At 47.9% G+C, this 25,100-nt stretch overlaps 1 protein-coding gene across 1 annotated transcript in view; it reads right to left on the bottom strand.

Annotated features, from left to right (window-relative positions):
• LOC139649202 (neurexin-2-beta-like) overlaps positions 1-24,330 on the bottom strand; it is a 140,190-nt gene extending 115,860 nt beyond the window's left edge. The window contains exons 1-2 of the mRNA XM_071525538.1: positions 24,311-24,330; positions 21,643-21,860 (exon numbers count right to left, since the gene is read on the bottom strand). Coding sequence (XP_071381639.1) covers positions 21,643-21,860; positions 24,311-24,330 — 238 coding nt within the window. The remainder of the gene's footprint in view (positions 1-21,642; positions 21,861-24,310) is intronic.
• Between the last annotated feature and the right edge of the window lie 770 nt (positions 24,331-25,100).

The following is a 25,100-nucleotide window of genomic DNA, read 5'->3' as shown; positions in this document are numbered from 1 at the left end:
TAAGCTGTGGGACGAACTAGACTCTCAAGCAAGCTGGTGGGCTTCTTCCTAAGGTGTCGCTTATCCCGATGCTCTTTGCTTTGAACTTTCATACAAACACACTGCAGGCTTTTGGACAGATCTGATACAAATTTGAGATATTAAATCAATGGTTTTCAGTGCCAGCATAGGAGTCGTTTTTACCCTTAAAGCTACGTTTCATGCACACTGCACATGCAGGCTTACCCTATCTGCATATAGTTGAGTCTGTGGGACCGATAGAATTCAATGCAGCTTTCCTGCACGCTGCTGAACAATATGTACAAAGCCGGCCGAGAAGAGATGACTTCCATTCAGCCAAAAAGGGCATCGCATTCATCCTGTGCCTCAAACTCATTTGCTCGCCGTGGCGGGGACACGGGGCTTAGCGAGGCGTCGGACAATTTGTGGGGTGCTCAGACACGGCTGGGGGGGGGGGAGTGGAAATAGGGGATGGGGAGGGAAGTGGAAATAGGGGATGGAGCGGGGTGGGGGGGGCGCGTGTATAGAAATCACATATGACATATAGAGCTTATCGACTGGAATGAGAAGGCTCACTGCGCTGTGACTTGAGTGAGAAGCAGGCTGGGGGTGTGTATGGGGATGTTGCAGCTGTGTGCGGTGGAACTAGACGCTGCATACCAATTGCGCCTTGCTTGCTCTGACAGTATCTCTCCTTCCAACCATTTTAGATTCCACACAGTCCCACCCAATAGGTGGGATCGAAGAAAAAACAGTCTTTGTTTGTGGACGGTTGGGTGCAAAGAAATATTTTGAAAGCCCGCACCCCCCTTTACTCTGATTGCATTAGCCGAAAGTCAGCATCACACGCGTTAAGCTCGCCTGCGTGTTTTTCTTCTCGTGAATTTTGTTGACTTTTCCGAGCACGCTTCGGGCGGGCTAACCTTCAAAAACCGCAACGTTCACATGTAATTTCCTCCGCTCTTAGCCTGGGGGGACGTTTGAAGCTAAACAATGTCTGTGAATACAAAGGCGCTGCATTTTCATAAGGGGGAGAGAACAGTGGCAAGTGTTTAGCTCCAGGCCATTTCAGAGCCTATTGAGGATGTTTGGACGACGCGTGACAGCATTGGTGGGATGGGCTGTGGCTGTTCTGAAGCCATTTACGATACTTAAATGTCAGGATAGTGAAATTCCGTTAGGGAGGGGAAATTATTTCACTATCGACGCATAAAAAGACAAAACTGCGTGTCTCCTGTGCAAAGGGATTTGTTGCCAGCGCGTGCTCATCCGAGTACATTAAAGGACTGTCCGGCAGCGCTCTCTCTTAGTGAAATAAGACAAGTATGGATTGGCGCCAAGATGGCTGGAAGGGAAATAAAGCACGCATCGCGTTTCATCTCGTCTTATTAACGACAGCAAGCGAATAACAGAGGAGCCCCCCCCCCCCCCGAACACAAAATAAACAGAGATGTGAGTTAATGCGACCGGGCAGCCGTCGCGGCGCGCGCACACACTCCGCCGTCGTCTCGCCGACCGCAATAACTGCCGAAAACTCATTTCCCGAGCTCATACTCAATGTGTGCGCTGCGGCTAATGAGGGAAATTAGACAAATAACGAGGGCCGCGCAGCATACAGTTCACCCTGGATTTGAGTCGACACATCTCGGAAAACATTTTCCGTGTAATTAGGAACGCTTCCCTGCCAAGGACCGGGACGGGAAACGGCTTTTTATCATCGCCGTTTTCCGCGACTTGAAAGACGCATAGAGCTGTATACCTTCACTGCGTATCTGATGAACCGCACAGTCATGTAGGGCGGCTCCTGTCCCCTGACTGTCTTCAGATAGCTCCTCCTTTTTCATTGTTATTTTACTGTCACCCTCGCTGTCTCTATCGGCTACTCTTCCTTAAGGCATTATAACAGGTTTCGGTTGTCTGAGCACAAACTGGAACACCTGGAACATGCGTCACCCACTTGTCTAGCTAATTGGACATGCAGGAAGCGAATGTAAAAGAAAGAGAACTCTAAAGTTTAGGCCTTAGATAAGAAAATGCCACACGACTGTATGCTCGCTGTGATAACTTGGCTCTGTACAGTGCAGTGGCTTCAAAGATGTTTATGCTGTGTGTGTGTGTGTGTGTGTGTGTGTGTGTGCAAGGGCTGGAGCCTTTCAATAAATGATATCTGCTTCAAAAAAAAGGAAGCTTTGCACAGACATCATCACGGTTGAATGCCCCTCTCGGCAGGACTGAGGGACGTGCCAACAACACTCAGGAAAAACCTAAGAGGATCATTTTCAAACTGGAGCCGAGTTTGTACAGAGAGAACTTCCCCACCCCACCCCACCCCACCCCGGCCCCCGTCCCCGCCCTCTCTCTTTTCTCTCCTTCGTTCCTTTCCTCTCTCCTTTCCCTCCCCTCGGCAGATTAAGAAAAAAAAAAGTGTTTCACGGATGCCAAGAAGCGTTAGTGTTCCTGCGTGAGGCAGTGTACAGGGATAGACCTCCCCATCTCTTCCTCCCCCCGCATCACTCCAGGAGTTACGTGAATGTAGCTAAGCTGAGGCCCCCTACCTGTCGTGTACTGAAACTGCACTGATGTTCATTTCATGCTCAGACTTGACAGTGGAAGCCGGACAAATAGGACGGACAAATAACGGAAGCATCGCCTGAAAAAGGACTTTGACTTTGCTAAATCCCAATTATGAAGGCAGCTACACAGGCGACTGAAGTTGAATGCTGCATTTGTCGGTTCTAAAAGCATACTAAGCGTCTTTTCAAAGCTACATGAGGCAATTAACAGAGTTCCAAAGAGGCCAAATAGTGCTGAAATTATAGGTGCCTTGGTCACAAAAACGGAAATATCATTTAAAGTTGCACTAGGAAACTTTTGAAATTTGCACCTTGGTGGCTCCAAAATGGCAATGAGGGTTAACTGTTTGAATACAGTTTGAACTTCAGGGGTTTAGGCTGATAAGTTGGCTGGAAAATCAGGACAACATACAGTATGCGATATGTGTAGCTTGGTATAGTGTGCTGCAAAAATGTACACCTATCTGTAAGAGTGTGGGTGTGCACCACTGTGCTAATGCTCTGTGATGTAGAAGGCAACAGAAACATATGCGATATATATATATATATATCTGTATGGCAGCATCCCACCAACACGGTACAACGCAGGGCATCGGTAAAAACAATGGGCTTCAGAGGCAGCAAATGTGTAAAGTTGGGGAGAGCTTGTCAGGTTTCCTTATATAGACAAAACAAGAGATCTGAGTCTCTGCAGAGGCATAGGCAGAGGGACGCTTCACACGGGCGAGAGAGGATGGGAAACTAAAGCGAGATAGAACAAAAGAGAGAGGGAAGGAGGGAGGGAGGGAGGGAGGGAAGGAAGGAGAGAGGGAACGAGCAGGTGTCAGCCATGACAGAAGCATGTTTATAGCAGCTACAGAGGGAGGGATGAGATGACATTTTGCTCTCTGTTTCCTCCTCTCTCCTCCAACAGCTGTTGCTACCAGCAGGCAATGACAGGCAGAAAGAGAGAGAGAGAGAGAGAGAGAGAGAGGGAGAGAGAGAGAGAGAGAGAGGAATGAGAGACGATGAGAGAAAAGGGAATAAAAGGATGAAAGATAGCTAACCCGTACCTTCCCCATGGCTCCTCTCCTTCGCCCTTCAACTACTGCCAGCGTTTTCTCTCTCTCTCTTCCTCTGCCTCTTTCCTTACCTCCCTCCCTCCCTCCCTCTCTCTCTCCCTCCATTTATCATTCCGTCTCTCTGCAGAAAGCCAACACAGGCCACGGGCAGCCGGCAGGCTCGTCCGCGGTGCGCGGAGGAGGCCTCGCTGCTTCTAATGAGACACCCTCGGTCAGATTTCTGCCGTGTGCCCGGGCCGCTCGCCTTCAGCAACGTCAACACAAAGTGGGACACGAGCAGAGGTTAGAGCGGGGAGGCGATGGAGGGTTGAAGAGTTCGGGATGGAAGGGATGGAGTGGAAGATAGATAGGGAGAGAGAGAGAGAGGCAGGACAGAGCTAGAGGGAAGGAAAGGAAATGACAAGAGGAGAACCGGACCTTTTCCAACCTCAGCGTCCGCAGCTGTCACACCCTGGGAGTCGAGTCAAGTCGAGTCAGGTCGAGTCAAGTCTATCTTTATTATCCCTAAGAGAGAAATTTGGGTGGCAGCAACGTCCACATAAAAAAAGCAGCTTTAAAAAGGACAAATTACACATTGAAAGAAAAAGAAAGAATACTGAAAAACCAATGAGGAGAACGCCACCGCACTCAGTTTACAGTCAGTAGTGCTATAGATAAAACAAGCAGGCGCCACAAGATAAAAGGATAAGAATAGAGGGCAGAAACAATTTCATAGTAAAAACAATACGATAAAAGATATCAAATTAAATCAATACCCCAAAAATAAGTTTTATGAAGTGATTTAAAAGATGAGACTAGATTCTGCTAGTCTAAGCTCCTCAGGCAGGTTGTTCCAGAGCCAAAAGCCTGGTCACCTTTCATCTTAAGACTAGACTTACAAGGATCTGAGGCTGTACACTGGCCCATAAGGGGTTTGAAGCCAGACCTAATCATCTGGCTTTAAAATGGATCTTAAAATCAATTCTAAACCAAACAGGTAACCAGTGAAGAGATGTGAGAACTGGACTGATATGATTTCATCTGTTTGTACCAGAAATCATCTGTTTGTACCAGTTAAAAATCCTTTAGCTGCTGCTCTTAGATGCTCAGACAGGAATGCAGGAGAGGGATGGGGAAGCTGAATGAGGAATAAAAGGGAAGTTGTGCCTGCAATTTGTTTTTAAATGACTAAACATGAAAGACTCTGTGGGAATTCAAAGGCCATGGGCGGGGTTGGAATGTGAGACTAGATTGGCAGCTCAACAAAGAGATACAAGCAGAGGAAATGACTTGCTTATTTTATGCCGTAACGTATTAGTGAGGGCACAAAGGAAAACGCGGGTGAAGGCGCTGGGTAGCCAGGCTCATGAGCCGAGCACAATGGCCGAGTGGCTTTACCTTGTAGATATCCTGTAATTCACTTTGATAATGTTCTGTCTGTCTCGGCCTCTGTGCACTCTTAGCAACCAGACAAAAGCATTGGGTACACTTTTAATATATATATTGAAATCCCACCCCCGTCGCAGCGTAATAAAAGATGGAAGTTGATTGGAGGGATGGGAGAGACGGAGTGAGAGAGTCATTAGCGGACAGAAGTCAATTTTCGAAACGCTGTGTGGGCTGACTCGGCAAGTGGAGCGAGGGAGGGATGGAGGGATGGATGGATGGATGGATGGATGGAGGAAAGTAGTGGAGGAGCAACAGCAGTGGATCCGAGGCTGGAGGGTCTGTTCTTCTAACACAGGAGGCAAGGGAGCTAATACACCCAGCACTAGGCTGCACTGCAATAATCTAGTATTGAGTTGAAAAAACTACCAATGGGGTGAGATAATTTCACTTGTCTCCAATACATATCAGCACATTTTCTTGTTACTGGCGGACTGATCGGCCTTATTCCGCCTTGTTTGTGGGAAATTCCTGAAACAAATGAAACCGAATTGGAAACGAGCGGAATTATCTCTCCCCGTTGGCAGATTTTTCCAGTCGTTTTAGGAAAAAAAATACGATTTCACGAGACAAAATGACTTGTTAAGATGGAGATTTTTTTCCAGTCTGGTACAGCTTTACCGAGGTTATCTTGTGTGTTTTGAAATCCGAGGGATTAAACTGTTTAATATCCAAGGCTGAATTTCTTTGGGCGTGCAATATCAGGTGGCTTATTATGTTAAATAAATCAATGTTTAATAATATGATATGCGTGAGTGAAAGATGGGATAAAACTCTGCGTGTGTGTGTGTGGGAGGGGGGTTTGGTGAGAGTTGAGAGTGTGTGTCTGTGCCCCCCCCCCCCCACTCCACTTCAGTGAAGAGCCCGGCAACGACCGGTCATAATGATACCGCTGCGGCCCGCTCGCTCCACGGCCATCGCAAGCCGTCATTTTAATTGAATGCTTGACTTTGAAATCCGCCCGTAATGCATGTGTCCCGTCTTCTCCGCGCTCTTCCCCCCCTCTGCAAGTGTTATTCACTCGCTTCTTTTTTCAGCAGAGCTTGTTAGCGGTGGACGACTGCTGCGCGGCCTCAGTCAGATCGCTGGTAAACTGGCATAAGGGTCGGAAGGCAGAGAAAGCGTCCTTTCCCTTGCTCTGTCACCTGTCCTTTGTTTTTCTAAAAAAAATCGACTCCTATGATTGCCTCACATATGCCAGGCTGGGGGGGTCCAACTCATCATCAAGCCTCCGCGTCGGCTCGGAGGCGTTCAGGCCTGCTGTTGTGTGGTTTTTGAAGGATTAACGCCCCATCCCTCGACTCTAAACGCCCTGTCGTTGCATGAGGCTGCCACAGGCGGAGCTAGAGCGCAGCGCTAGTGGATCCGAGGCACGAGAGACGAAGAAGAGCGGCTGACGACTATCCGACGGGCTGAGACAAACCGGGGTGAGGTCTTATTAGCTGTTATTGCCACGGTTAATAACAATATCCCCAATCCCCTAACGCGATAAAAATGTTTTGCGAAGCGCAACATTTGCCCCGCTATACGCGGGCGCCCGCGGCGTCCCGCAATAAATCTTACCCCTAATGCAATTGTGGCTCTTTATCCTTGACATGTCAGCGAGCCGACGCGTTTGAAAAATAAACACGTTAATATAAAGGCATCTTCGTATAAATGAGAAAGTGCACCGCGGAGGTGTGAGTTACAGCACATGGAAGGAGTGATTTACAACGGGTTGAGCCCACAATTCCGCAATGACCTACTTTTGATTTTGCAAGGAGAGAGAGAGAGAGAGAGAGAACGAGAGAGAGGGAAAGAGAGAGAGAAAAAATGCATCGCAGCTCAGAGTCTCATTTCTATGAGGAGGTTTGTCGCAACTGCCAGAATTCTCTCTCCTCCTGACAATACTTTTCTCTCCCCGCTGAGCTTCGCTGTCTTTACATCTAGGTTACTCCCACTGTGCTTTCATGGCATGTTGTATTCTATAGGTAGAACACCCAATGCCACTGCTCTTCAGCACTGGGGTACTCCACCGATCAATGAATCAGTCAATGAATCAGTCAGTCAGTTACTCACTCTTCCTCCTCCTCCTCCTCTCTCTCTCTCTCTCCCCTCTCCCCAGGACCCCCTGCCTCTCTAAATCAGCCTCCCTCCCCGCAGTCGTCCGCACTCCTTGACTCGTCATTAGCGCGGCACTAATCAACCGCCGCCCATTAAAATACATTCTCTCCCTGGCGGAAGCACGCTGGTGACAGGGGGGGGGGGGGGGGAGTGATGGAAATTGGCCTTAATAACATGCACGCAGCGTCGGCTGAGTCCAGGCCACAGCATAATCAGAGAGAGAACGGGAAAGACAAACAGAGAAAGAGAGAGAGAGAGAGAGAGAATGGGTGAGGGACAATGAAAAAGAGAGTACCCTACTTACTAATTTGGAGGGAGTACAGAAGACAAGAGCGACCTTTACAAAATGGGGATGCTCGTCAGTTAGAAAATGGTGGCGGATGCAAGGGCGTCAATTTGCTAAACCCCTGAGGTACGGCGACGTGTCCGCATCCGATATCATTTGCCAACAAAAGTTCCGAACCCACTTATGTTACAGGACTAGGTTTCTCGGGACAAAGTGGAGCGATGACTGATGTCAAAGAGTCGAGAGTATGGCTTACAAATTGCTTTCTTTGGACTCACTTAAGGGACTCACATGGGACTCTACCAGAAGATGGATCACTGGTGAAAAAGTGACACCCATCTACGATCGATCTTGACCCTTTTTGAGTCACCGATGGCCATCAAGAGAGCGCAAAGGTTCCATAAGACTGACACTAGCTCCAGGTAAAGGTCCAGAAAAACACTCTTTCTCCTCTGAAACAAACAAACCTCCTTCTTCTTTACTCAGCAAAAGAACAGTGCAGTGACAATGGCGGCCATTTTGTGCCTGCGTCCCCCCCCCCCCCCCCGCTCCCTAAGCCTAAGTGCTGAGTGAATAAGGGGAGAGTTGGGATGGGGGCCAGTACGGCGTTTTTTTTTTGGCAGGAGTAGCCGCGCAGGCCAATGCATGACAAATGAGTGTGTCATGCATACTGTTGAGCCCGGGCGGGGACCTGCCCGGCTCATCCGCTTGGTGAACACGGCACAAGTCAATTTGACTACAAAGACCCCATCGCCGCTCCACGCCGTATCTGGGAAGGGAAGCGGGGAGCCGTGTTGAGTCGCGTCCAAGGAGAGGGGGATTGAGGGGATGCGAGGAAGGAGGGAGGGAGGGAGGAGAGGGATGGATGAAGAGCGGGAGAAGGGGCGACGGGGGAATTATGGGAGGGAGACGGGAGAATAAGTGAAGGGGGCGGCCGTGAAGCAGCCTTGACAGAGAGAGAGAGAGAGAAAGATAGGCAACGGGGGAGGGGGGGGGGGAACAAAGGGAACGTGAATTAGCGAGTGACACGCACAATGAGACGGTGACAGAGAGAGAGAGAATGAACGACAAAGGGAAAGACAAAAAAAACCAACAAATGTCAGCGAGAGACAGCGCGAGTCAGAAGTTTCAATTTGTAAGCCTCAACCAGTCCCCCACCACCCCCCCCCCCCCCGGCCCTCCACTCCGGGTATTATTATGATTTCATGTTTTAGAAATACTCGGCGATAGGGGCCACAACTCCATCAGAACACATACAATATGCATACAGAGCAGAAGCCCGCGTTCTCCCCGCGACAATAAATCATCCCCCTCCTGACTGTTTTATGCTCGGCGAAGCGCTGGCTTTGACGACAGTTCATTTCATGCCAATTGTTCGGCGCTTTCCCCCCCCCCCCTCTCCCCCTCACCCATCCCCCACCCCCTTGTTCAACCCCTCTGTTTTCTGTTCATCCGGCAAAGACGGACTCCTGCGCGCCTTTGATTAAAAAAAAAAAAAGGCTCGCTCTGAAAACGGACAAGATGTTGGCGGCGGCGAGAGGAAATCAATGGCACCAAACGGTTCCCTTTTCTTTCTTTTTTTTCTTTTTTTTTTGTTTCCCTCAAAGAGTGTTTACTTTTTAATTAGGCTATCCATATTGTGAGCACGGAACTAAAGTACTTGCGGGGAGGGGAGGGGCGGGTTCATCCCCCCCTCCCTCCGCAAAGGTTAACAAACACATTCACGTTCATCCTACATATCACAGACGCCGAACGCAAAGGAAAACAACAGGTGACGAGGGTGAATTAAGTAGGGGAACATCGCTCCTGAAAATTGCCGGCCGCTGTGCACCGAACTAACAATTCCCCGTTTCAACATCTGTTTTGCTTTGAATATGGCCTCCAAACCCTCCTGACAACACGCGTATAGTGTGGAACATAACAAAGCAGCGGGGATGAACGCTATGGAAGATGACAGATCTGGTGTAGCTTTGTGTGCTGCGGTTAAATCCCCGCTGCACCCCACAGCTGTCTAGCATTGTTGTTAAGTCTTTTTTTTTGTGTGTGTACAGTATGCGTGTGTGTGTGTGTGTGTGTGTGTGTGTTGGAGCTCTGGCCAGGCTGGAAGCAGCAGATGGTAACGTTCCTGGGATGGGTGCTGGCTGTAAATCTACTGAGCAGACAGGGGACAGGCACCCCTCCATTTTCTCTACCGGCTGCCTGGCACTGATCACTGATCTATGGCTCTATATATATATATATACTATCGAGCCATACAGGTACAGTATTTGAGGGGTACAACTAACTCCATTTTGAAGTTTTGATTCATTACTTTATATGTGCCAAGATTTCCTGCCAGACAATACCCAAAACCAGATTTTTATCTGGCAGAACTTGAGGCAAATCTATGGCGTCTCAATTAGAGGGGATGGGAAGCTAACTTTTTAGGCTCATAAGATGGGTGGATTTTTACATAAAAATCTTGCCTAGTGAAGCTTTAAAGTCTCTCTGTCTCATATCTCCTACCTATTCCATTTATCCTTCTTTCCTTGTCTTCTACTCGATCCTTTTCTTGCAATTCTTACCTATTCAGCTCCATTGCTTTGCTTTCCTCTGTCATCCTCCCACCAGCTCTCTCATCCCGTTTCTCCGCTAATGCTAGTCGTTGTCTTCGTTGGAGGAGCCTTGACGGTGTCAGACAGCATAACGCAGGGCTAATGACGCTCCGCCAAATTAAATACCTGTAATTGTAATCCCACCAGATGGGGAACTTAATGTAGCGTTCCTCCAAGACAAGTCGGCTTGGAGACATTTGTTTGCCGGCGTCAGTCCCAGTGCTGGTGTGCCGTTCGCTGACTGATGAGAGATAAAAGGAGGATGAAGAGGAGGAATACAAACATGTGATGGGGAATAATATGACACTAAGGGTGAGGAGTCAACAAAGGGAGAGCGAGAAAGAGGTGAAGTGAGAGACAAGAAGGAATGCTAAATTATGTAATAATACCCCCATCTTATCAGTTCTAAACCACCAAGTGGGGCTCCAACAGAGCAGAGTTTCCCACCCCTCCTAATTGAGAGCCCTACTTGCTCAAATTAATGTCAGGTGTCGGGTATGGACACTGGTGGGAAATCGTCTTGTCTTATAAGAGGTAATGAATTGAATACTTAAGAACAAAATACAAAAATGTCTTCTCAACAGCAGTGAGTGAGCGCACCATCAAGAGAAAACTGGACTCACCAACGAGGGCTGGACCTCTTCACCACCTCCAACCCCACCAGCCAATAAGAAGAAATTTAGGTCAGAGGAGTGTACAGTTTACTGATGTCACGTTACACGATTTCTGTGTAATGAAGTCACTCAAACTTTCAAAGATTCAAACAAATGAAGCTCGCATTGGTTTAGGCAGCTGACCCAAACAAACACCAATCATGTTTGACACTTCAAACAAGGCGGCCTAAAGAGTAACTAAACCCCAAACCCAAATCTGTGGTGAAGCCTGACATTTAATGGTGAAAAGTAGGGTACTGAACTGGCCATCTGTTTTTGGCTGGTCTTTGGTGCCAGGCGATGTCACCACCTGTTGTATCTATAGAAGGTGATATCACCTGGCACCAAAGACCAGCCAATAACAGATTGCCAGTTCAGTACCTTACTTTTCACCATTAGAGGGGCATTACACAGATTTGGGTTTGGGGTTTAGTTACTCTTTACGCTGCCAACTCCTCATTCTTCCCCATGGTTCCTACCTGCCAAACGCTGTTGCTGGCTTCCTGTGCTGCTTTCTCCCTCCACTACCTCAACCTCCTCCCATTCTGGTTTCTTATTAATCAATATACTTGCATATTCAATATCTCAATCATTTGTGTCTGTTGGGTTTGATGTACCCTGGTGGGGGGGGGTTTGATTGCGCTTCCCGCTGAACCTTTAGCACGCTGCTTGGATTCTCACGGGAAGCCCCCTAGAGAGCAGAACCTGTACCAACAAATACAACTGTGTAACCATTTGCGCAATTATGGTGTTATGTTAATGACGAGAGTGTTCTTGACTGAATTACCCCTTGTTGCTACCTGGGGCAAAGTGTCTGGTGCAGCTTTAAAGAAATAAAGGGTCTGCTTCGCTGCAGGCACTGTCATCTGAAACAGTCCTAGGGAATTTATCAAAGATTTCAGAGTAGGGACCACCCTTAAGGTAAGTTAAATAACAACATACTCTCTTGCATGCTGAAAAAAGCCTCTGGAAAATAAAAAAAAACTTCTGAGGATAAACTGGATGGTGGAACATCTTGACTGGCCTCTGGCCCTTCGGAGGCACAAAGTGAAAAAGCCAACTACTAATTTAGAGCTATTTAAGGGTAAGCGGATTGCACGGAGTGAGGCTCGAGGCTTAGTGCAGATTGCGGGGCAGTGCGTTTAATGCAATAGAGATAGCAGGGTCATTTAAAGCACCACTGAAACCAGCGGCTCTGCTCCCTGCAGCAACAAACCTCTGTTCGCATGTTTTTTCTCCACCATGTTCACTCTTCTGCTCTGCTACCTCTTCTGCCTCCCTCTTTCATTCTGCATCCTTCAATCACTTGGTCTTCCCTTCCTTTAGACATGTCCATATATATCTATTTTCTCGCCAAACTTTCTTATATTTCATAGTCAAGTCCGACAGACGCAACAATTTAAATGATGAGTCACGGAGGAGCGTGCGCACTTCTCAAACATTGCTCATCAAACAGATGATGGACTCCTAACCCTTAGGTAAATAACTGCTACTCCTCCATTTTGAACATCATTGAAAAAGATGGAGAGCACATTAATCCCTCTGACCCTGGTAAAATGAGATATAAACAGCCCACACAGGTTTATTTGTGGAGAAATATGTGCGCGTGGGCTCTCAGACGTCACAAGATTCAGGGCAAAGTCATTGGTTCTGGCTGCAGATTTCCCTGCTCACATTTAACACACAAAAAAAGACAAATCGCACAAGCCAGGATGCTGTAGAGGTGCTTTGTCGGGGTCTGGAGGAATGTTCTCACACTGTGGCCCGCATCAGGACGCTTTATTCTATTTTCAGTCAGAGATATTTTGTTATATTTTCAGCAGGTCTCCCAGTCAGACTTTGAGAAGCTCAGTGGGAGCTTGAATGCCTGAGAGATGTCTGTCCGGCTTAACCAAATAGTCTGTATAGTCGGGAGAAGATGAGAGCCGATGAGGCAGCCCGAGCCCATTGTTATTTTTGCGGGATTTGTGAGTGTGTGTGAAGTGTGCACCGGGACCTCCCGAAGGATATTCCCTCCACGGGGGAAAAGAATGATTAAAGAGGAGGGTAGAGGACTGGTGTGTGTGTGAGTGTCTGTGTGTTTTTTTTTTTTATGGCTGAACGAAGCAGGTAACCTCCCCACTGGTTCCTTTGGACTGTCAATCAAGCTGCCTCAAGTACAGGCGGAGATCAAACCTCCCCTGCTTACAGAGAACAGCGGATCCCGCTGGCTATTACAGCCAGGGAGGCACCTCTGCACGCCTGTAATTTACGTGGCCGTGGGGAGCGGTAGACATATTGCATGCTGAGTTGTGGGTTTTCCATGCTGAGCTCTTTAAAATACAAAGATCCACCCCCTGCTCCACCAAAGAAAACGCAGTTGCTTACAGAGAGCCTTGTGTAGAAGACAAAAAAACATTATGGCTACAAAGAGATGAAGCAAAAGACAGTGGAAATGATGAAAAAGAAGGCCTGGAATTAGGGTGTCAAGGTGAAATTGTAATGTTTCCCCACACCTCAAGGAATACACCAAATTTCTGGTGGTTATGTTAAGTGATGAGTCACCCAAATCATCCATGTATCCCTGGTAGATCATTAGCTCTGGTGCTCCATGCTAACACTAGCATACACAATGTTGATATTAGGTGATGATTAGATGTTGATATTAGGCAACTAGCAAAGTCAAAAGTAAGAAGACTGACCTTTTACTAGTAAAAAGTTATTTTTTATTATATGGCCTGTTGATTCATACATTTTAAAAAATGAATTACCATTGATTTAATCTAGCTGAAGTAGCCAGGTTTATTTTTAGAACTATTTCAGTTGCGCAACCACACATTCATCCACTGATAAGCCCTGATGGGTGAAATGTCTATTGAATAAACCAGACTTTTTATCTTGAGTTTGGGCCTCCTCTATTTTTGATATGGGACTGCACTAGGTCAACGCACCATCAACAATTCAGAAAAAAGTATGTGTGCAGGATTTGTTCCCATGTATTCCTTGCTTGTTATGTCACCGCTTCTCATTGAAATGGTTGGTGGCACAGATGGTTGGTGGACTGAAGTTTACCACTGCTCAAAATGACCTGCATTTGGCGGGTAGCGGGTGTTACTTTCCCACCCTGCTATGGGATTTAGAATGCTTCTGCAAAGGGCCTATACTTATTCAGTCAATTGTTCTGCCATTGAAAAAGCCCAGACTGATTCACCTGATGCTGTGGCTGTTCTTCACCAGTGGAGAAAAGCACTGAGTTGACTGTCTGAGGAACATTTGTATGCAAACCGCACCGCAACAATGCAATGTTATTGCTTCAGATGGCTTTGTGGTGTGCAGTACGGCGGCCATTTTCACCCTCAGACTCCCACTCATCATCATGTTGTCACCAATGAGCTAAGGGGGCATCCTGGAGAAAGTGTGTAAATGATTCCAATTACAGAAAGCACTCGAGTTGACCTCATGAATTTAAACAGGCTCATGTATTCCAAATCCAGCCGTTTGACCGGCCTAAATGAGAAAATTAAATTGGAACACATGAGCTCTAGTTGTAAGGCAACGTAAACACCATCTCGCTCTCATCCTCCCGCCTTATGAGGCGCGGGCTGAATAACAAAGCGCAGCACGCATCTGCCCAGATAGGCATCCTATGTAGAGCAGGCGGAGAGAATTCGAGAAAAAAAGAGAAAGAAAAAAAGATGGTACTCATGAATATAAAAAGGACAAAAGGAGAGGGGAGAGGAATAATGAAAAGAGAGAAGGATGGGGTGAGGGCGCAAAGACAGATGAGCAATTTGCCTTTGTGCGAGTGAGAAAAAGGAGGGTGGAGGGAGGATATACTGTACATGGAAATGAAGAGAGAGAGAGAGAGAGAGTGTGTGAGGGAGAGATGAAGTGAAGTGCGGGAGAAGTGAAGCGTCATGTGCCTGCCTCTAACACGGCCTGCTGTGGGGCTCTAATGAGAAACACAATGTTACTTTCAAAAAAGTACCAGCAGGAGAGGGGGAAAAAAAAAGTAAAGGAAAACTCCAGATTTGTCCAAACTAGCTTGATATAAATTGGCCCATCAAAAGTACTGAGATGGTGGCATGAGTTGCTCTCATTTAAACATGCAGGGGTAATTTGCCTCCAAAAAAGCGGCAGTTGACCACTCTTTTAATCACTGCACGTATTAAATATTGCAATGCCATGACTATTAAGATATGATACATGGAGGGATATGTAGAAATGAGAAGTCGGTAGCAGGGAGAAGTGAGGCACACTGCAATCCGCTATTAATAATTAATGCAATGCCTACAATCCAAGCTGCAAGAGCAGGCTCTGTGGCCCTCGCATCCGCAATCAAGGCTTTCCCCCCATTTGCGCTCGATATGTAATTAAACGCAGTGGAGGCTGTGGCTGAATCATTGTCAAAACAGTGACAGCGCTGAGTTTTCCGGAAAACGCCGCTGACTAGCGGAGAAACTGTCCAGCGAAGAGTGGTAATTAAAAGCACACTTTCTTTTACGGCTGATTCAATTCGCCGCCGCCGTTCACTACACTTCACAGGCGCGCAGATATGTAAAACTTTGTCATTCTCCTTCAAAAAAAAAAAAGGCCCGGAATCCCATTAAAAAGTCATCAAGCGCCACAAACGCCTCGCTATCGAAGAATCCTCGCGCTTTTGTACCCGCTGCCAAAGCATAGCGCTGTACAGCTTCTGCCTTTTCTACCAAGGAAAATGAACCAAATAACTCAATTTGACATTCTAGTGTGTAAAAGTGGGATTCTGTCACTTACCTATTTGGATGTTTTCAAGGCATCATTGGGGGGGGGGCAGGAGCGGAGAGAAGGGAGAGAAAAAAAGGGAGAGAGAGAGAGAAAAGAAAAATCGGTTAGTTCAAACGCGCCTCAACGAGGGGCGCCGTGGAGTGGCGCGCTCGCACATTCATCACACGCTGATAAATTCATCACTCATTTATCATACTTAGCCGTTGCTTCTCTTTGGAGGTTGTAATAAACGCCGTCCTCTCCACAAAGTCATTTATCCGGGACAAAAGAGAAGGCTCAGACAAAGATCAAGAACAGGACAGAGAATCGAGTGCGCGCCAGAGAGAGAGAGAGAGAGAGAGCGTGCGGGGTTTAATTTCAACGAATATGGAAAAAAAAAAAAAAAAGAGATGAAAAATATACCGGCCAAAATTAAAGTGCTGCATCCAAAACAAACAGCGATGTATTTCCATCCCCGTAATGTCCCTAATGACTTTTTCCCCACCTAGATCGAGAATAAACAGGTTGATGGTAGCAAGTTGCGTGCTCTTTTCATTGGTTCTGGATCAAACGGGCTTATGTATTCAGCATGGACTCGTCTGGTTTGTGATACCCGGGGTCTGCTGACCTAGTTTGGCAGTGGGAGAGCGCCACATAAGCAGGGATTGGACTGATGCACGCGGGGCTAGCGTGTGCTGATGGAGATACGCCGCTTTGCCGACCATGTAGGCCACTCGGACAAAAGCGGAGGAGGAGAGAGGACGTGTAAGGAGAGATTTCTGGGTGAAATCGCACCGATAGGAAAAAAAAGCGTGGTGTTTTCGGGCACGTATGCGTCTCTCCTCGGGATCCAGGTGAGCTATGACACTGACCCAGTTTCCATGCAAACGCGGAGCCAAGAGTCAGGACACTCATTCTGAAGTCAGATACTCAAAGTTACCCTACTTTAGCAAAAAGAAGAACAAAAAAGAAAGGAAGGGAAAAAAGAAAAAAGAAAAACAACCCATGGGTGTTTGGAACAACACAGCAACCCTTGCTATAAATACTGCCATCTGGAAGTGGAAGAATATGCAAGTGCCTATCTAGCCGCATAACAAAGGGCTAGTCTGCTAGACCGTTGAAAAGCATTTTGATTCTGCTGAAGTCATGTTTTTCCAGCTCCTCGCTTTTTACTATCTAGGTCAGCCAAGGAAGATATTGAGAAGAAGGAGGGAGGGGGGTGGGAGAGAGAAAAGGATAGGGAATGGTGGTGGTGGTGTGTGTGTGTATGTGTGTGTGTGTGTGTGTTTGGAGGAGGGAGCGGTGGTGGTGGTGGTTGTTGATCGCTTCCCATTTTCTTGCTGATTGGGTGAAACGGCGCGCAGATGGAGCGAGGCGTTGGGAAGAAAAAAGAAGAAAAAAGAGGGAGAGAGAGAGAGAGAGAGAAAGGCAGCCCTCCAAGTGGGGAAAAAAAAAAGCTGGCAGCCGATGGAGGTTATACTTCATTGTTTATTAGCAGCTATCTTAAAAATCTCCACATCAAACGCAACGAGCAACAACTGCTTTGTTGAGCGTTTTGGCCTCCTTTCAAGAGCGAGAGGAGCCGGCGGGGAGGGGCCGCGCGGAGGCTGAGGGGGTGGGGTGGGGGGCGGGGAGGGTGAGAGAGAGAGAGAGAGAGATAGAGGGAGAGAGAGAGAGAGAGAGAGCGGAAGAAGCCGAGAGGCTGCGGTGCTGCCATGTTGAGAGAGAGGGAGGGAGTGCCAGCTTTCAAACACCTATCTCCTGTCACAGAGGGTGTGGAAGGGGAAGTGTTCCATGTTGCACCTCCTTAATTAAAACCACCACACACACACACACACACACAGACACACAGACACACACCACCTCCTTTACTTTCCCCGCCCGCATTAATAGAATCAAGCCTGTGCGCTATCAGATACCTGCTATTCTCTCCTGCTAAATCCAATTTGCTGATATTTCCAGAACGTCTCTCTCCCTCCCCTCCCTTCTTTCCCTCCTCCCCCTTTCTTCCTCTCCTCTCCTCCGCTCCTTCTTATCGGATTGCAAACAAACTGTCTGGCTCCGTGTGCGCCCCGATTAGTAGCACGGCGGCGTAAAAAAAAAAAAAAGACGGGTGGGGAGGGAGGGGGTTACCTCCTTCGGTATGCAAAGACAGGGAGCAGATAAGCCTTTGCTGCCGCAGTGACACGCCGTCAAGGTGGAGAGAGGTAGAGAGGAAGGGTGGGGTGTGTGTGTGTGTGTGTGTGTGTGTGTGTGTGTGGCGGGGGGGTTGGTGGGTGCGGGGCAGCAGAAAAGGGAAACGAAAGAGAGAGTTTTATACCAACCGACGACTAGAAAAAATCCCTCGCTCTATCTCTGTTCCTCACACCTCTCTATACGCTGCATCATATCTTTTATTTCCCCTCTCCCCACTTATCCCCCCCCCCCCCCCCCGCCCCCGCCCTAAATATAACCGATTATCCTGCAGAGAGGGGATGTGACTCCGTGCCAGAGGGAGGCCTCTGTGTCCCCGCCAGGCCCCCACAGGCTCCCACATTAGAGCGAAACACCACCCAAAACAAAGTGGCACCGGCGGGGGCACCGGCGGGGGCGCCGCCTGCTCCGTCTGTGCCATGCCAGGGGGGGGGCACAGGAGGCCAGAGAGGATGCTGGGATCGCTCGAAATCCCCCCCCCCGCTGGTCACTGGCATTTCAGAGGGGAATGGGGGACGGGGGGCTCCAAATGTCTCTTAACATGTAAAACAGCATTGTATCGCGATACAAAAATGTGACAATATGTATCGTGGCTCATTTTCAGCAAAGGGTATTTTGTTTTTTCCAGATATTTTTCAATACCTGCAGTGAGAGGGGGAAAATGGTGTCACTCAAAAGAAATCCTCTGTTTTTTTATGTGTGATCTGAGCTGAGGTACGATTGGACCCTGGTGTCTACAGTCTATATCACCGCATCCGCCCGTTCTTTTCTTATTACCCTTTGGCTCAGTTCACTGACAGGCTGGGTCACACCCGCCTTAAGCCAATCGTTGGTCACCGGCACCGGCCCGGGTCACTGGTATCTCGCTAATGACGGAGGGGGGGGGAAATCGCCCCAACGGCCGTCCACCCCCCCCCCCCCCCCCTTGACATTCACTCCCTGGTCCGCCATGCAGCTCACGTCTGACATTTTGCGTGCCTCTCCTCCATCGCCCTCCTCTACAAGGCCCATTATCAGGCTTTCTCTCCCCCCTCTCAACCATCCCCACTTTATCCATTCTCTCTCTCTCTCTCTCTCTCTCTCTCTCTCTCTCTCTCTCTCCACCCACCCACCCACCACGCTAAATGTCAGGAGAGGCCCTCTGGGGAGCGATGGTGTTTTCGTGCCGGAGACAGAATAACTAGAAACCGTTACAATGCGGCGGTAAAAAAAAAAAAAAAAAAAAAGGGTGTGTCCCGCTTCCCCTGGGGGCTTTCGAAATGCGATTAAATGCAGGGGATGACAATAATAAACACTGAGGCGATTCGGTGTCATCGCTAAAGCTTTGTTCGCCGATAGCTTTCGGGGTAGATCGGCCGGCGGTGAGGTGAGGTGAGGTAATTTGAACCCGTGTCGGGACCTCTGATACAGGCCTATCGAGTCAAAACAGACTGGAGAAAGGCAAGCAGTTTGACTCGGTTACAAATGCTGCTTCTGAGCTTCTTAGACCGAAACAAAGGTCGGCTTGTATGAATGTGTTAGTTCTTGGCCCAAGAGTTAACTTTGGCCCCGCCTTACCTTCCTGCCCCATTATGTCAGCCAAGAAGACAGACAAAAACATTAAATGAAATAGTAATGCGGCTGCCACTCCCCTAGGAGATGAAAGCAGAATGGCCTTTGTCTGTGTATATGTGTTGTGCGTGGAGAGAAAGAGAAAGTCTGAGAGTGTGTGTGAGTGTGTGTGTGTGTGTGTGTGTGTGTTCTTTGCTCTGAGACAGTAAATTATTTACAGTCTCAAGCCCCTGATGCTTCCACCGCTGTGCTGGGGAGAGACAGCGCCCGGCTCTGCCTCAGGCAACATCCCTCCTCTTTCTCTCTCTTTTTTTTTTTTTTTTTTTACCGTTTCTTAACCTTTATTTCCTTTTCCTTCCCTCCATGCAACGTTTCTGTCTCTCTGCCCACATTCTCACTCAATTTGCCGAAAAAACAAAACAAAAAAAAAAAAAAATCACGGGAGATACAGTAATGTATTCAAGGGGAAAGAGTCATAATGTTGCCTTGAAGTGCTCCTCGTAAACTCAAGTTCAGAAGCCGTAAAAACAACTTGACTTTTTCTCCAACCCTAATAACAAAATCAATCGTGTCGTTTTTTTGCTTTGTTCTGATTTGTTTTAAAATCTAGTGGCACAGAGATACTTTGTGATGCAGCAGCAGAGAAGAAAACGCTCATCAAGCCTGTAATTGATGCATAAAGAGTGAAAAATAAACACTTTAAGCATCAATTCTTGACAAGGCTTCTATTCTATCCGCCCCCCCCCCCCCCCCACCCCAAACATCACGTCTCCGCAAACTTGTGTGTATCATAGATAATTCCCACTCTCCCAGTCAGATTTACTACTTTATTTGATCGCGCTCGTGCTCTCCGATCTCTTATTCCTTTATTTGCGACAGCACTTGAAGGCAGCAATAACTCAAAAGGGACGAATCATGGCACCGCTATCGGGAGCCACACCTCCAAACTCAAACTAAAAGCAGCAGACGCTAAGAAAGGACCACCAAGCGTGTCATTGGAAGTGAAGGACGAGCGCCTCCACTCTGCCCCCTTTTTTTGATCGATTCCTCCCTTCCCTCTATCTCTCTATTTTCACCGGGGGAGGAGAGGAACTGGCCAGGAACCGTTCTATCTCTCTCTCTCTCTTGCTTTCTCTCTCGGCCTGAGAGCCTGGCAGAAGAGAGAAGCGACGGGAGGAGGGAGGGAGGAAGGGAGGGAGGGAGGACGAGGTACAAAATGAAGCGCGGGGAGGCGACCAAGCGAGTCTCCGTGTTTCTCTTCCAGGCCTTTGATGTGCTAGGAGAGAGGAGAGAGGAGAAGAGAGGGAAGGGAGGGGGGGGGGGGAGAGGAGGATGGCGGGGTGGGGGTGTCGAGGAGTTGAGGTGGTTTCATTTCTTGCCAGCGTGGGGCTTCTCTCCCAGCAAATTGGCTCCGGCGATTGAAAGTCAGTGAGGTGAGTGAGAGGAACAGGGAAGCTGAGGTGCCTTGCGAGATGGGGCGGGAGATTTCCCAGAGCTCTTTTCTCTTCGCCTTCCTCTCCTCTTTCTCTTTCTTTCACCCTCCTAAGCATTTTTTTTTCTCTCTCTGCCCAGAAATGATACTGCGGTAACATCATAGCTTCTCCGGTGCAGGACTGAAAATAATAGACCATTCCCCTCGGACTTTCGAACACTTTTCTCCCCCCTTTAAGACTGAAGCCGCATTTAATAACCTCAGACAAGGATACGCTGTTGCGGAAAAGCCTGACATCACCTGTAAAGATATCATCTCAATGACCACAACCGAGCGTGATAATTCAATTCATATTCCTCCCTTCAGCAGCAATGCGAACAAGGTAGTCCGAAGACCCGTAAGACTTTCTAGGTTAAAGTCATGGCTTAATTTCTTGTCCCAAAGCTTTACTGAGGAACTTTTTTTACCAGGTCTTTACGAGGCAAATTCGGGTCAGCCAGTCAGTCAGGGTGAGGCACTTTAAGTCTGTTCTTTATTGAGCAGGTTTCAATTAATAAAAGGAGCCAAAGTATTACTGCGAAAATTTTACGTCAGCTATAAATCTTCACTTCTTAGCTGCGACTTTACACTCAGCTCTCACAATCCTCTTCTTGTATGCAAATGAATTTTGATAAAGCCAAGCGACAGGGGAACTCACTTCTGGGTGCTTCATCTTTTAGTTGGACTGCTGCCATAGAGTGATGTATGGTAATATATATAACACATATATAACACATACTCTAGTAACTACTAAAATCTAGATGCTAAATCTATATGTCATCATCAAAAATGCACTGCAGGCCTGTAGTGAATCTATTCTTGTTGTTGCATGGCTTCATTTTGAATGGCTGCAAAGATATCTTGGTAGATGGACAAACACTCAACTAAGAGATACAATGAGCACAATACATCTTTGTTATGACACATCCCTCTAACATCCCTCCATGCCGGATAATCAGCCAGTCAATCTCATCTCCTCCTATAGCCGGTTGTTATGGTGCTGAAACCCTCGGCTCCCAGCAGCTGGAGTGGCAGCTCCTTGGTTTCAGCACCTCGGACAGCTCCCCCCAGGCCCTGCTGCTTGTTCACACTCGCCGGGGCAAACACGGGGGCCCGGACCGGGGTAAATAACACCGGAGGAGGATCGACCGTGTCCTCCGAGTGTTTTTCGGCACCGCGGCGCGGCGGACAGATCCCTGGCAAGCCTCGCTTTGCGGCGCCGCAGCTGTGTACCAGGGAGGGATGACACGGCTTTTCCATTAGGTGAAGATGGGGGGGGTATATCTGGACAACAAATCTCCATCTCTCTTTCTCTCCGTCTCTCTCTCTGTCCATGTCGCTGTCGCCTCTTTTCTGTCTCTCACTCAATCGCTACAGTATATGTCATCTGGCTCTCTATTTCTGCCTGCCTCTAATTGCCTCTCTCCCTCTCTTTTCCCGAGAATCAACACGTGCGCACACACATGCTCGGTTTTTCCATTAAATATACCAATGACAGGATATGACAGGCTTTCCAGCTTTTTAATTTAGCACCGGTGTCCGCCCACCTCCTCGGAGAGCTAGTCTAAAACCTGTCACTGCCAACTGTCGGGGGATGACAAGGTAATTAACAGAGTTTCACTACGACGCAGCCAACTCATTTAGGAGCTGGACGGACCGGATGGATGCGCAGAACAACAGGCAAGAGCATGGAGAAAGGAGGGATTAGGGGAGAGAGATGAGCAGAAGATACGGACAGACACAGCGGGAAGAAAGAGGGGGGCGAAAATAAATCAGCGAAACTGACAAACGGCGTTCTTGGCACCGACGGCGGGAAGTTTCGGCGTGAAAACAAAGACGCAAAAAAACAAAATCGCATTCGAATTTAACTCCTTTCCGAGAGGCTCCCAGCAGATCCGTTCTACGACGGAGGGCTGTTATTAGAAAGTTGCTTAAAGATGGGGGGGGGGGGGCCGCGGAAGTTTTATGCAGCCATCAATCAGCGGGGCGAGCGTCCTCGGAAATATTTAGTATCGCTAATGCGGACCGAGCGCGCCGCTGTGTTTCATCCATCCGTCTTGATAAAGCGTCATCCGGTGATGTATAGGTGGTGTATATATGCACATTCGGCAGAGTGGGGAGATCAATGGTGCTAAAGGGCCGTCCCCAACCCCACTGATGGATCACTGATGCTGCTCATAAAGCTAGCCGCCCACGCCGAAGCTCGGTTAATACTGGAGAGGCCGATGGATTTCGGGGGTCGTGGAGAAGACCAACAATTGAAGGGGGAGGGAGGGGAACTGGAAGGTAGAGAGAGTCATGGAGGGACATTTTGACTTTTATCCCACTGTCATCTTCCAATTTGTTTCCCTCATAATTAGTCGTCGTCCTCTAACGCGATGCTAGCTTAGATGACAAATGGCAGGAAGTATTCTCACTACTTTTTAGTTTATCCAGTAAAAGGACAACAAAAACATTGAGCATCAAAGTTATTTGGTTTCAGTGATGATTCACAGGAGAGCAATGTTTTCCAGATTTTTGAAGGGCAAAGAGGATGCAATTGCCAAGTAGAGTAACAGATTGCTACGCGCCAGGAGTAATAATCAAAGTAATAATATTACTTTTTATAAGTAATGACTAATGAGTAGAGTACGAGCCCAACACTGCCCATGAGACATCAGTGTAACAGACACACAGCGGGCACTTTTAGAGAAAACAAGGACTGCAGCGTGACAGCAAACTACACACCTACACACACCGACGACTTGGCGCACAAACACACGACTGTGAAGGTTGCAAACACACACACAAACACACAAACTTCCTCCCCAAATGTCACAACATCATTATCATGCAGTATTGATCCCGCCGAGGGTGATCCATTTGAATTTCAATCAGGATGGATGTGACAGTTCTTTGGCGGATGCGCCGCCGCCGCCGCCGCCTTGGCTGGTCCGGGCGGTAAACACGCCATCGCCAGTCTTGTCACGACCGCAGATGCCCACAAGATGCTGGAAACTCCCTCTAAAACACCCACTGATTAGAACTGGAATGCCTGTGTGTGTGTGTGTGTATCGGCCGTGCTATGCCATGCTATTTAGCCCCTGAGCCAAAAAGATGTGTGGCTGTATCAACTCAGCTCATGTATATTCCTGCATGATGTATATATTCATAATCCTGACTGATGTAGGTGTATGGGATGTTTGCTGCAGGGTGGCAGCTGGTCTGTTAGGGGATGGCAATTGGTCATATGTCGCTAGTGTGACTGCACCCCCACCCCCTCCCTCCTCCCCCCCCTCTCCCCACTCTCCACCATAACAGCTGGGACCCCCTCTGGGCACAAAGGGCAACGGGGGGAGCTAATCGTCCCCAATTACATCTCACTACGACAGGGTGGCCTTGTGTGTGTGTGTGTGTGTGTGTGTGTGTGTGTGTGTGTGTGTGTGTGTGTGTGTGTGTGTATGGCCTCGGGATTGCAATGCTAGATCATACGTTGCGGCAAGTGTGATGTCTCTGACCTTTATCCTGGCATACAAAATGTCTGTGATCTCTGGTCTCTAGTTGGATCAAAAACATATATTTAGAGTCTGTATTTGAAGTTGGTTGTGTCTGTATGATGCTGTGTTGTTGCCTGTTTTTCCACTATTATGGTTTTATAATTGCGCTAATGTAGAACTCCTTGTTTGCTTTCCTTACCTTATTCCCACGGCAGCCATTTTGACTTTATGTCACACTCTACCTGGAAGAGCAAGTACAGCCCAGCTATATTCTACTGTTGTGTAAAGATTCCCCACTGAATAACGTATAAGAAACAAATGAATCTCAAGAATCTGGAGGGATATAGGTTCACATTTTAAGCTATAGCTAGCTCCCAGAATCTAGCTAGCTTGTACCTAACTGGCTAGTCAGCTAGCTAGCTTCCCTGCTAAATGCAAGCAGCCATTGTAGTTGTTGTTCCCAAGATTGCTAGCTAATTTGATGACTGTTAAGTCTCTCTGAAGACCTCACTTGTGCTAAAATAATGCTAATTTCATGTATATGTGTGTTCAAAATGGCCGTTATGGGGGTTAGGTAAATTGTTCTTAATGTTTGTATAAAAGTTATTGCCATACCTCTGTGTAAAATGTGCATTAAAAGGATGTGTGTGTATGAACTTACTTCTGCCTACTCTGTGTTTCTTCTTTCTTTTTCCTCTCTGAGCTCAGTACAAGTGCAGATAATCGGAGATAATCTCATCTATTCTCTCAATCACTGTGATCCAGTCCATTCAATAGCCTATGTCATTAGCCCATCCGGCTCCCTTGTTTCCTTCAATCACTTTTACTGTTTCAATTTCCCTCTCCTTGCTCCCCCTCTCTCTCGCTGTCTGTCTGAACAGTGCATTAGCGTCACCAATGCCACTCGAGTTCAAGTGCTCACCCCCCCTCTCTCTCATTCTTTATCTCTGTCTGTCTCCCTCGGTGGGTTTTTCTCCTCCGCCGCCGTT

Source organism: Centroberyx affinis, unplaced genomic scaffold (assembly GCF_046629955.1).
Source record: "Centroberyx affinis isolate AG114_WGS23_722 - 3 ecotype Tasmania unplaced genomic scaffold, CSIRO-AGI_Caff_v1 ptg001303l_1, whole genome shotgun sequence".
NCBI classification, from domain to species: domain Eukaryota; kingdom Metazoa; phylum Chordata; class Actinopteri; order Beryciformes; family Berycidae; genus Centroberyx; species Centroberyx affinis.
The sequence above is the reverse complement of the archived record's forward strand: the minus strand, read 5'-3'. Positions and strand labels throughout refer to the sequence as shown.